At 41.6% G+C, this 12760-nt stretch overlaps 1 protein-coding gene and 1 long non-coding RNA gene across 10 annotated transcripts in view; one reads left to right on the forward strand and one right to left on the reverse strand.

Annotated features, from left to right (window-relative positions):
- The first annotated feature begins 2185 nt into the window (after positions 1 to 2185).
- LOC308197068 (uncharacterized protein) overlaps positions 2186 to 12760 on the forward strand; it is a 47260-nt gene continuing 36685 nt past the window's right edge. For 3 of the 9 annotated variants that reach the window (XR_013952554.1, XR_013952555.1, XR_013952556.1), the window contains exon 1: positions 2370 to 2814. Coding sequence is in view for 1 of the 9 variants with exons in the window: in XM_080596936.1 (XP_080453062.1) it covers positions 2662 to 2814; positions 11429 to 11480 (205 nt within the window). In the remaining 8 variants the exon portion in view is untranslated. Of the gene's footprint in view, positions 2341 to 2369; positions 2815 to 3895; positions 4000 to 11426; positions 11481 to 12289; positions 12362 to 12760 lie in introns of those variants that run through there. The other 6 variants (XR_013952553.1, XM_080596936.1, XR_013952552.1 and 3 more) reach the window with 5 other exon arrangements.
- Positions 6967 to 12760, reverse strand: part of LOC308197069 — a 32329-nt gene continuing 26535 nt past the window's right edge. The window contains exon 3 of the long non-coding RNA XR_013952560.1: positions 6967 to 7221. This is a non-coding gene — a long non-coding RNA (uncharacterized lncRNA). The remainder of the gene's footprint in view (positions 7222 to 12760) is intronic.

Genomic DNA, 12760 nt, shown 5'->3' on the forward strand with positions numbered 1-12760 from the left:
GTAGCATTCTGTTAGACTACCTTTCAAAGAAGGCAGTGAGACTTTTTGACTGGTGTAGTCCAGCTTTAATAATATAGGAAGCTAAGACTGCAAAATTATTTAAGACATTAGTAAATCCCAACTGTCCTAGCTGGCAAGAAAAAAATAGAAATGTTAATAAACTTGATTGAAATTCTTTATGGTACAAGATGAAACATCATCATCTGAAAACGCATTTAGATAACTGGTCAGTTTTCATGTAAATACTCGGTATGAAAATAACCACTGTTAATAATTTAACAAGCAGTCTGATAAAATACAGGCATTAGTACCTGACTACATTGTCTAATGCAGACATGCCAAGGTTCTTTCAGGTCATGTTCCTGACAGGAATTTATTTTGTCCATTTGTCTCCAACAGCAGTACTCATTGTAAAATCCTAACAGCAGGATGTGGTTAGGACATCGTACATGTTATTATGGCTCTTAACAAGCCTTTTCCAGGAAGTGATGTTACAGACTTATCTGATACAATGCTTGCAGCCATGCCCCAACAAAATGTCTCACATCTTGTCAGACTGGGTGCCTGCAGTCAGCTTACCAGCTATGAGAGAGGAGCAACGAAGCTGTGTGAATTGATTGTCTTCACAGCTATTCTCAGAGGTCTTGAGCAGCCTCTTGACCCTTATGTCCAGTAAGGGTCAATAAGGTGCTTCTGTTTTATTAAAACAAACAAGCAAGAAAACATCCAGGCAGCCTATCATTAATTTACTCGAAACAAGAGAACTCTATTTTTCTGTTAGAAAATATGGACTGTGGTCTTGTTGCTACTGCACAAAGCAAAAGTAACCTATTTGCAAAGTAATTCTTTCTGTGTGTTGGCATTGCCACTGAATTATTTTTAAATGTGATCCATTTTAAATGCAATACATTTTCTTAATTTCATCCTAATTAGTCTTACATAAACATTATGTCGGTCAGTGGTCCCTCAAGGTAAAGGTGACCTGCTGCAAGAAGGATAAATAGGGCTCCAGGGTTTGTTCACAAGACTGACAAATCAGTGTTCCTCTCCAGAGGTTTGGTTTTCTTTCTTTCTCATTCTTTTGAAAACAAGCTTTGGTCTAAGGCAACCTTGAAAAACATAAGGCATATACAACCGGCTCAGATACCTGAATCTGTGAAGAATGTAAAAATCAGGTCCCAGAAACTGGTTGTGGCTCATATGCTAGTTCTGCGATGTCTGTGACAGCTTCTGAATAGAAATACTGCCCAGAAAAGTTAAACTAGTGTTGTCCAAAGCAAAGCAAAGGGTAAAGTCAAGCTCCTTGGGCATGATGCTGAAAAGAGACAGTATGAGACATGCGAAGTTGTAATGTAGAGGGCCTTTAGGATGCAGTGATATTTTCCTGAATTGGGGCTCAGTAGCTGGTATTTTGGGGAGCGCGGTCGAAGTCACATCAGGGTTTTGTGAGAATGGTTGAACAAGGAATCAGCAGGGGAACTGTAAAGCTTTCTTTGCTTAGGCTTAGTCGGTTGTACAACCCTGAGATCTCAGAAAAATGAAACTATGGATAAAGCATCCCTTTGCTTCACTTCAGCTGTTTTACTTTGTCACAAAAAAAAAGTTGGAGCACTCTATTGGAAAGAGCCAAGTGTTTGGGTTGCTGTAGACATGTAAGATGGAGCTCAGTGCTTTCCACACGCACCTGGGGACTTGACTCGTGGAAGCCGTATCCTGCCAGAAACCAGTCCTTAGCCAAGCAATTCTGGACAATTCCTGGCATACAGGAGAGCTGATAAAGTTGACAGGAGCATGACCAAGGCTTTGTGTGTGTGTTTGTACAGCTTGTGCTTGTCAGGAGGCAGAACTTTCTTTCACTGGAGTAATACCCTGGTGGATGCTGCACTGTTGATGTACGGAGGTTGGCTGTTTGCTCCTTGGTCACTCTCTGCCCTGTGGGCAGGGTGCTGAGCCACCAGGACCTCCCTAGACCCAGCGTGGCCATCCCTCCAGCACTACCTGCAGGGAGAGGAGCTCAGAGAGCAGCAGCATCTTCACTGTGTGCTTGACCCAGATAGTGACAGGAAGAAAAAAATTCATTGTGGTTTTGCTACAAACACTGGTGTTTTGCTTTCCACCGAGCAGCGGTGAGCCAAGGAGGCAGCTGCTGCAGCAGGTAAAATACAAATAACAGTTACCAGTGGCAACGGGTCTCCTCTGCTGGTGAATGAGCTCCTTTTCTGGTCCTGATGACCCATTATAATATACAAATCTCCAGCCTGGTGTTTATTTCTTGTTTGTCAGAGGAACTGTAGGTTTTGATAGCTACTTAAGGTTGTGTGGTTGAAATAGGATCCAGAGGTGTGTATGTTTATACTTACCAGCTGCCATAGTAAAGCTCTGTGGTTTGATGATCCAGCTGAGTATAAATCACCACTTTAATGCTCAGTGATACATCACAGTGAGAGACCAGCCTTTAAGAAGTGTCTCTGTGTTCGTTACAGTGCAGTGATGAAGACAGAAATGCAGTCTGCTCTGAATAAGTTTCGTTATTAAGGTGGGCTGACCTACTGCTGTGTTATACCAGCCCTGGCAATCTATGACACATCTTTCACCAGATCTTGTCTAAACTGCAGGTCTGTTCTTAGAACCTACATCTTTCTTAGATACTGTGCCAGGTTCATGCAAACTTCATGTGAATGCTCTGTGCTGTTTCTTCAGGGCTGTTACAGGGCCATGGTTTGGTCCTTGTCTATCCTTACAGGCCTACGCTTTTTTGCAAGAAAGTCACAGTGCCACGTGTGCTTGCTGACTCAATCTGGGAGGAGGACAGAGGTGAGTGAAAAAAAACATTTTTTTGCATTTGAAGTAGATTTTATGTTTCCAGGAGTTAGACCTTCAGGAGCTGATTTTTACATAAAAAGTTGGACTCGATGATTCTTGTGGGTCCCTTCCAGTGTAGGATGCTCTGTTCTGTTCTGCCCCACGTGCCATTTTTCCTGTGCTGAAATGGTTGGATTTCCAAACAGACACTGGGCAGCCTGTTATGCCCAAGAATTTTTAATGTGGTTTTCCAAATATTTCAGGCAAAAATGCCTCAAATTTAATGGTCCTAGAAAAATGAGATATTGAATCTGCTTCTGCTGTGCGTAGTCAGTTCAGTATTTCCTGCAGTGCTGTAACTTCTCAGATAAGATTTCTGTGAGTTTTTCTGTATAGGAAATTATTAAAATTTATCTGCATCAATCACTAAGATTGTGGATAGCGCCTTTGTTGCCATAATGTCTAAAGATATGTATGAAGATCCCACATAAATTATTCCTGACGTATGAGTATGAGGCAAAGTGTATAAGTGAGATAGACAGACGAAAAATAGATGAAGTCTGGGAAAAGAAAATTGAGGTTTTTCTGTAAAGCTTGCAGAGATGATAAATACTGTTGAAGTAATATGCAAACAGCAAAACAAGTGGTTTGGCAGCTGCTGCAAAGCAATTTACCTTGCTGACCAGTATCACCTCAGTTGCATTTCTGTGTTCCTTTCATGTTTTTTTCACACTCCTGTGGTCTCTAGCTCTCTGCCTGGGTTGGCTAGGGATGTTTAGTTTCTGTTAGTGCCTAAAAAAATGGCATAGCACAACTGCTTGTTGCTAAAACTAACGGCAGCACCATCATAGCTTCCAGATCCTGTGTGCAAACCCGTAAGGCAAGAGGCAGGAGGTGTGGAGATCTCCTGGTGTTTTCCCAACCTGGTCTGGATCGAGAGGTATTGATTAGATATTGTAGTCGAAGGTTGAGAGGATGCAGTTGTTAGCCTGGACTAACAGTAATGAGAATCACCTTGGTTGCCCAAATGACTGATTGAGGCATGAACACCTGCATTTAATCTGGGAGGCAAAGCCTTGTCTGATGAGGAGAGCAGGAGGAAAGGATTGGCTAAAAGCTGCTGAGTGTGAAGGGCACTTAAATGTATGGAAGCAGCACACACTAAATACTGTATAGCTCAGTGAATACTGGCTCAAGGTATGGAAATACTGCCTGGAGAAGATGGATTTTGACCTTAGGGTTTTAGTTTTTGATGTTTCTTTTCATGGCTCTTTATACTACTGTAAGGCAAATCAAAATGAATATTTAATGTGAGTGTGTGTGAGAAAATGCTGGCTTGCAAAAGCAAAATCTACACTTCAGAAGCTTTTGTAACACAGACTATATAGGGGAAAAAGTTCATAGATGTTTTGTTTTTTTGTTGTCACTGCTTTCTGACCAATACACATGGCCAAGAAGACTGCCAGCCAATGTGCTTTGGTTTCTGCAAGAGTTTTAACACCCCCTGTGTTCATCTGAGGCAGATTGTCTGTAGATGTCAGAGTGATCTTGGACACAAGTGATCATCTTCTGTGTTTGATGGATGGTTGTGGAAGTTCTTCAGGGTAATAGTGTTGCAGCTTGGTAAAGCCTTATCTCACTGGAGACTGCTCACTTGGCTAATCATAGTCAATATGAAGCAAGCTCCCTTTTCTTTGGTATACCACAAGAATTTCATGTATTTGCACTGTTGCTGCAGCAATGCTGAGCTGCCTCTAAAGAATAATATTAAGTGGTCATAAAAATACATGTTTCAAGGAAAAAATGTCTGGTCCTAAGTTTTTAAGCCAATGCTCAGCTATGCTTTCTCACTCTTTACCTTAGTCAATAAAAACTGTTTTGCATTTCAGTTGTTGAGTCCCAGGTGTGTTTCAGGCTAATTACTTCAAACTGTATTTGCTCACAGCTGAAGGTCAGGTGTGCAACAGCAGCTATGATGTACTCAAAATTTAATGAATCTGGTCTTTTAAGCTATAAGAAACCACATAATCCACAGTAATGATTGATAGGAAATTACCACTTAATTGATTCCAATATTAAATGGCATGAGAAAGGGACGTACTGATTTACAGCAAAGAGCTCCCTGTCTTCAATAAGCGAAGACAGTGATGCCCCTCTATAGATTTTATAGTGGAAAGTAGGAGGTATTCTGGATCTTGTAGCTTGAAGAATCTCCTTTTCTTCGTGTCCTGCAGTATCTTCTGACATTGTGGATTGTATTTAAGTGATTGTCATACCCTGTCTGCAGTGCACAGAAGTTTGTGGTGTCTGGCTTTCCACTTAACTGCCTGCTTTTCTCCTGTACCTCTCTGAGACATTACACAGTTTTCTGCTTTTAGAGAAGTGCTCTAATTTGGTGCTTAAATGATGCAATACCCTATTCTAAAAGGGACCAGTTTGTACTGTTTCACCTTGCAAAACCTTGAAAATAATCATCTTACTTTATATTTCCTGATACCTGTTTAGTTCCCCTGGCTTTTTCCTGAACGAGGAAGTATTTATAAAGCCACCTCTAAATCTGTTTCTCCATATCATAGTGACAACAAAGACACTCTGACATTGGTGCAGACTAAAACTGGAGGGATTATAAGTACCCTGGTTGTGCTGTCAGAGCAGTAAATACCTGTCAAATTCAAGCACAAGTGTATTCCTTCCCAAAAGTGCAGTGTGCTGAGATGGAAGGATCCTCAAGTGATACAAGGATACAAGCAGCTTGGGAAAACACCGTTTGAAACTGTCCCTACAGAGGCACCTTGCCGCATGTTCTGCGTGCCTGCCTTGGAATAAGGAAATAATCAGTAGTTACAAGTCATGTTGGCATGTCTGTCTGCATGCTCTTACATCCACAACAGGCTATATCCCTTTGCTTGGTGCCTTCCTAGCAAACCTGGCTTTTCCTGCACTTCAGAGTTAAGTACACTTCTGATTTTCGTCTTTGCAAAGAACAGAGGCTTTGACTGTAGGTTCAGAGCTGGCTTTATTGCAGAAGGGTAGGGAGGTAAGCTGCTGCGTAAGCCTACTGTTGAAGAGATGAGCTAGTTGCTCTGAGGGTAGGGTGAGCTGCTAATCCTTCCCTCCTGCTTGTACAGGCCTATGCTAAGATGCCTTTGGGCTGGCTTTGAAGCAGGACTGATTCACTGGAAACATCTGCTCCTCTGTTCTGGCTTTCCAAGTAGCCATACCTTGCAGGGTGGCCCGCACTCAGAAATCTGGATTAGGATGAACTGGGGAGGAGGATCATAACAGAGGATTCATTTTGGAAACATCTTCCGATGTCACACATAACATTGGCTTTACTAACGTACAGAGGAGGACCAGTACATCAGGAAGAAACTCTGTACGCTTTTTTTTTTATATATATATGTAGAATTATTCAGAAGGGGGAGAGCTAAATCAAACTGTCAAAGTATCACAAGAGCACCTCCTAATGCATGTGCATGACCGCATAAACAAAACTGGGTGATTTGGGGTTACCTTTTATTCTGTACGTTCACCTTTCTCATTATCAAACTTTTTTAAGGTAGTTTATATGTTGTCTTGAAAATGTGTAGCATGAATCCACTGAAACATCAGCAAGTGTGGAGTGAAAGGTATCCACTATTATATATACCTACTGGAGGCTCTTGTTTGCAGCCTGCGAGGAGGAAGCTGGGTGCAAACACCCTGAGCTTGCACATCCAAGGTGTCCCCATTCTGAGCCAGCTGAGGGCACAGCCAGAGAGCACATGGCCTGGGCCAGCCTTGCAGAAGCCCCTCCTGCCTGTGTAGCCAGAGTTCAGGTGTGAACACCTGCTGCCTTCCCCACAGTTTATTTCCTTGTGGCCTGCAGTGGCTTTTTATCTGTTTGAAGACGGTTATTTTGTGTCTCCTCTGTCAATCCCACCTCTAAGTACACCAGAATGATTTAGTCTTGTTATCCCTGATAAATGCCACAGGAGAGGCTTTTTGGACTTGTTTCAGCTGGTTCTTTACCTTTCAGGAAAGGTAAGGTCACAGCACTCTGAAGTAGACTTTACTGACACACAGTGAAATTGTGTGGTAGAACATAACCTTTCCTAGCTGAAAGTTAAGCTGGTCTGCTCAGACAGAAGAAATAATTTGAAAAAAGAAAAAAAAAAAAAAGAAAGGAAGAAGAATTATTGGGGAGAGAAAGGTGACAGTTTATTGTAACTTTTCTGCAAAGCTTTCATACAGATTTTTTTCCCCCCTTTCCTAGACACGGACCTGTCAGTGACAGCACTGATCCGCCTTCAGCTCCATGGATGTGTTAGCACTCAAGAGGCAGGCACTGTAGCTGCAGTTGGCAGAATGTCTTCTCGAGGTGGTCAAGGAGGGGCACTCCTCTCCAAAGCACAAGGTTGGCGTAAAACTTGCTGTCAGCTGCAAAAGGAATTAATTTTTGCCTGTACGTTAAGGGTAGGCTATAGTTGGTGTTGCTGTTAAACAGTTGAACTCTTCCCTGGCTGCAAGCCTCTTTGTCCCACACAAAAAGCTTGTAGAAGAAGACAAAACCAATTTCATAACACTGTAATGAATATGAGAAAAGCAATTTTCCTAATGTCACCCTGAAATCCTGAGCAGTGAATTTCAAACAACTGAAGGTCTCCTAACTTAATTGTGTGTCTGTTCATTAAAACTGCATATAGGATCACAAAGCTTTGCAGAAATATTAAGCTACTGGATTTAAGGCTCACTCTCAGAATAGGGCCTCCTTTCTACCCTAAATCCATGAAAATTATCACACAGAAGGAAAACACAATTTCTATGCAAACTTCTGTTTCTTGTATTTCTTTTTCTTTCCTTCCTTTTCTTTTTTTTTTTTTCTTCTCTTTTTCCTGGTTTGTATTGTGACTACTATATTACCTTTGGTTTGCAATTGTTAGCCTGTGTTGGAAGTTCAGCCTGCATGTGGAGCTAGGTGGTCCTCTAGCCTGCATGCAGTTTAGGTATGAGCAAAGCAAAGGAGGATGAGTGGAGTCTGCAGATTTGAGTCTTACATGACTGCCACCTTGGCCCTCCTAAGGGAAGGGCAGGTAACTAAACTGTTTGAGGAAGCAGTTATGGTCCTGAAAGAGATGCAAAAGCTGATGCTGATGGATGTTTTTGAACAAATCTACTTTTCTTACAATCTCCCACATTGTACAATGTTGTTCATGTTCATAAAGACATAATAAGAAGGGCCACCTCTCAACTTTTTAACGTGAAAAATGCTTCTCTGACAAAGCTCAGCCTTAGAGAGGTACAAGGATACTAATGTTTAACCAAAACTTGTTCTTGTTGTTATCCTGAAATGACTGTACTCTGTCCAGAAACCACCTCTTGCTGACGGTACCATTTTCTACTTGTAAGAAGCTTATTGAACTTGATTCCCCACAGACATTTTCAGTAAACACCAAAAATAGTACTACTCTCTAGTTGCTCCCTGTGTCATTACTGAAGACACTATATCTGTATGTATGCCCATTCATAATGCTGGCAATGAAAGAGTAGTATGAGCATTATCCCCCATCCTCTAATGCTTTTATGAATAGCTAACAGCAAACATGTTGTTCTTAATGTTTCTTTACAATAACCAACAAGATGATTACCTCTGTTAAAGCATAAAAAATAAAGCAGGTTAGAAGCCTTCATCAAAATATCTGTAAGCAGTAAGGTGGAAACTTTTGCTGCTTAGCTGCTGGGAGTATGCATTCATACTCAGCTCAATGCTTGTACAAACGTAAATATAATTGCTCAATCATGAAATTTATGAGACAGGGAATGAAATATCTTGCTGTGATGTAGAATAATCGTGTTTATGATGGCCTTCAGGAACCATGACTTCGGTTATATTAGAATATTTTTCTGACAAGTCATAGCTTTCTTTAAGCCAAAGACGTGGTATTACGAAAGGAAGATAGACTTTGATTTAAAAATAAATAGGTCAAGATTTGTAGATGAGCAGGGTTCTGCTCCCAAATAACCTCTGTGTGCTACATCCTATTCATGAAAATGCAGCGTTTCTGTGATGACTTCTGTGCACATGTGGTCATTTTGTCATGCTCTGTGTTTACCAGGAAGAGAGGCTGATGGTGGGACGCTGTCAAAGAGTGAGCCTCTAGAGGCAGCAGGCTAGCAGAAACCTCTGGAAGTGAGCATGGCCAGGGTGGTTGATGGGCAATAAGTAATATGCAGTGGCACCCTCTGGGAGGGGAGAAGAAGGTCAAGATGCTGATATGGCTAGCACCAAACTGAGAGCTGCATGGAAGGTTGAGAAGAATGCCAAAAAAACCTTTGACAAGAAGTGGAAAATTATGAGCAGCCTAAAGGTTAGGAAAAGGGAAACAGCTGTAAAATCATTGTTTTTCAGAAAATGAGCAATGAATTGTGCAGAACTATATGGACTTCTGTAGAAGTAAGGATACTGTCCATGACAAATGCCCTGAGGAGAGGAGGAAGCAGAAACTGGGAAATAAGAATGGGGAATTTTGTTGGGTTTTATCTTGGGATTACAGTTCTTTAGGTAATTCAGCAAGGAGCAGTTAAATCTCTCTTTCCTGTTATCTGATAGATACCTCTGAGCAGGTAAGATCTCACAACTGCAGTGGCTGGCTGAGAGAAGAGAAAAATTGTTAATATGAAGGACATCTGATGGCTCTGCACTAGGCCCATGGGAAGTCTCATAGGGAAGGGTTTTCACCTCTTCAGTCCTCTCTCAAACTTCTGTTCTACTGCTGCCCTTCCCACAACAGGAGGAGGGTGTTCCTGAGACAGCAAAATTCAGTTCATCAGGGTCATGAAAAAGCTCTGGACTGGCTCTTCTGAAAGGGTTTCAGATGTATGTTTCACTAATCAGATATGATGACTACCCTGTGAGACCGTGGACCTCTTCAGGCTCTATAGGTCTTAAGGAGACCAGCCTGGAAATGGGAAGACTCTTAGGGGACAACTAGAATAATGACATTTGTATTTAGCTCCAGAAAGTATTGTCTTGTAAAACAAGGCTTATGTCAAGGAAGGTGATGGATGTACAATGGGTGCAGTTAGAAACTTTTTGATGTAGCAGTAGCCTGAGGAGAGCTACTCCCTAGAAGAGTGACGAGGCTGGACCGGGTGCAGTAAGTGGCCAGAAGCCCTCTATCTGCAGCTCTGTGGACAGGACAGAATGAGCATTGTCCATGATATCCTGCCACAAAGCAAGCCTTAGCACATTGCTCTGCCGGTGGAAGAAGAGTGTTCTGGAGGAATGACCCTGTGGCAGGAGGAGTGTATCCATGAGACCTCAAATTGTCACTTAATGTGTGTTGTGCCAGAAGCAGTTGTGTAATGATGTTCTTTTTGTTTCCAGATGCCCTTCCCCTCAGCTGAGTTTTCCTGTTATGCTGGTGTCCCTCTTGGGGTTGATTCCAGCAGCAGCGGATACTGACTTGGGTTAGAGGGAAGAGCGAAGCGAGCACTTGTTTGCAGTGGTTTCTATCTGATACTTTCAGTGTTTGACTGAAAAAATGTCATGATACAAATTCAGTGAGCCTTTATGTTTTGCCATCACAGGTTTGGATGTGTGAATTTTTAGCGATTAGACATATGAAATGCTTCTATATAGCTTTACACACAGATTTGAGAGAGGACTGTTAATGGATTTGAAAGAGATCGACTGATTTATCCAACTATGTTTTCTTTTAGTAAAGATTTCTGATACGCTGCCATTAATATTTCTTTCTGTTTTTACCAAATGAATTGTATAACTAGGCAGCTGGTCTATAATTATTTGTAAATGTTGCAGAACATGCAGTCACCCAGCTGCCTACAGCTGCATGCCATTGGGAAGGCAGCGAGGTAGTGACATGCTGACTTCCTTGAGACAGACAGGTTTTTGCACTGGCTAGGTGCTAAAAAGCACAAGTCATCAGAAGTACTCTTTGTTGCGTTCTCTGAATTTTTCTTAATCTCTAACACGTTGCAGCTCTGCCTGCACTGTGATGTGCATGGTCCAAGCAGACGTGTTTCTGTTGCTAGCACGGTGACTCTGGGTTCCTCTGAGGAAAAGGGCCAGACTGTTTCAGTCGCTTATCTCTTTTTCTAAGCAAAATGCACCTCAGCAAGCATAGGTTTGTAGCAGCATTCTCCCTTCATTTGCATTTTTATCGTATCTGGTAAACAAAATTTCAAATAACACTTAAAGAGCCATTCCTATGTGTTGGTGAAAGATATGAGGAATCTAATTTAAATCCAGTTTCATCTGGCCCATGCTTGCTTTTAGTGTTGCTCTCATGCTTGCTTTATCTGTTCCAGAACTTGCCGAAATTCTGTTGAATTGCTGCTTTTCTTCCCCTCTCTCTATTTTACACTTGGGTTTTTTTCTGACACTGTTCTTAAAAGGAGCAGTGCAGAGGACTATTAGGACTACTAATAGGACAGGATAAATCCTACTGACTCGAGTGAAGCACTTGAATTATCTCCAAACTGCCACTTTTATTGACAAAAGAGTATTCTAATAAATAAAACTGTAAGTCCTGTGTACTCCGCTATGCTGCTCATAGTGATGGGAAAAAGGTTACTGAATGTACACTGTTTTTTTTCTGTACATACTGACTTTATGTTTTTGTAGAGCAGACACAGTGGTGCCACTCCTTTTGCTGAACACCAGACAGGACCATCAGGTGTGTTTTTGATCTATACGTTACCCCTGCAGAATGGTTTTATCTCCAGCAAGAAGGCAAACTGTGAGACATGTGGTTTGGGGAAGGGGAGACTGTCCTTTTGCCCCACAAAGTCAAAAACTCTGGATTGCAACTGTGGCAAGATGTTTAGTAAATCCTGGATATGGAGCTACTACCCAGAACTAGTAGCTGCCAGTCTTGAGATGTAGTATAAAGTCCCCTAACAAACCTTTGCCAGTTATTCGTTGCTGTGGGATATACTGAGCTGAACAAGGCTGAGAGGGAAAACCTGAGGAAGGCAGAAATCTTGTTAACAGATGTTATTTTACCTTCTAGTTGCTCTCACCGGCAAATACATGGTTGTAAGCAGACATGGAATAAAAGCTCCATCAGCTGCTGAGGCTCCTGCCAGCCCATCCTGAGCACCTTTTGGGAGTGGAGACTTAGTCTGATTCCAGATTGTTTGATATAAGCATGTGAGGAATGGGATGAGAACAACAAATAACTTGTTTTCATCTCTGATTGAAATCAAAATAAAATGCTGGCCCAGAGATTACAGGCTAGTGCAACTCATTATGCTGTTCAGACCTGCTTTGTTTTTTCACTTTTAATTGTATGACAGAGCAGCAGGATGTTTATGGAAGCATAAGAGGCTTCCACAGATGAGCTCTGGCAAAATATGTGATCCTGGATATGAAAAAGCAAAACTGAGAGATTTGTACATGAAAAATCTAGTGTTATGATGCCTACTTTTCTTTATCTATGTTTTCCGTCATTTCTGACTTACAAAAGTTATTTCTCTGTGTTAGGTTGCTTGGTGTGGGTGTACCAGCAGACCAGAATACCCAAAGGATTAAATATCTGTACTTGATGCTTAGCAGGCAAGTGAGATTTGTGTGCTAGTGACTTGTTTGCACCAAGTCCCCTCTTGGGCAATGTCAGGTTCCAGGGCTGATGATCCAGCACCTTTCAGGATCTCTGCATTAACAAAAACAAAACACAACATTGTGCTTCTGAGCACAAATGCATTCTTAATAGAATAATCCTTCATTTCAGTGTTTCTGTGAGACATGGGATCACTGTCTGAATTGCTTTGACAAAAGAAAATCAAGTTTGTTTATTTTCTTGTTATGTTTTGTTGTGTTTTCAACTAGGGCTTTACTAATTAAGCAGCAATTTAGTTGCTTACACTTTGAAGTTTCATTCATTACCTGTCCTGTGTTAAGTCAACAAAAAGCTACATCTAAGGCAGCGAGTCTCAGGCCATCGCTTTTTTGGCT

Source organism: Anser brachyrhynchus (genome assembly GCF_964034855.1).
Source record: "Anser brachyrhynchus genome assembly, chromosome: 6".
NCBI classification, from domain to species: Eukaryota; Metazoa; Chordata; class Aves; order Anseriformes; family Anatidae; genus Anser; species Anser brachyrhynchus.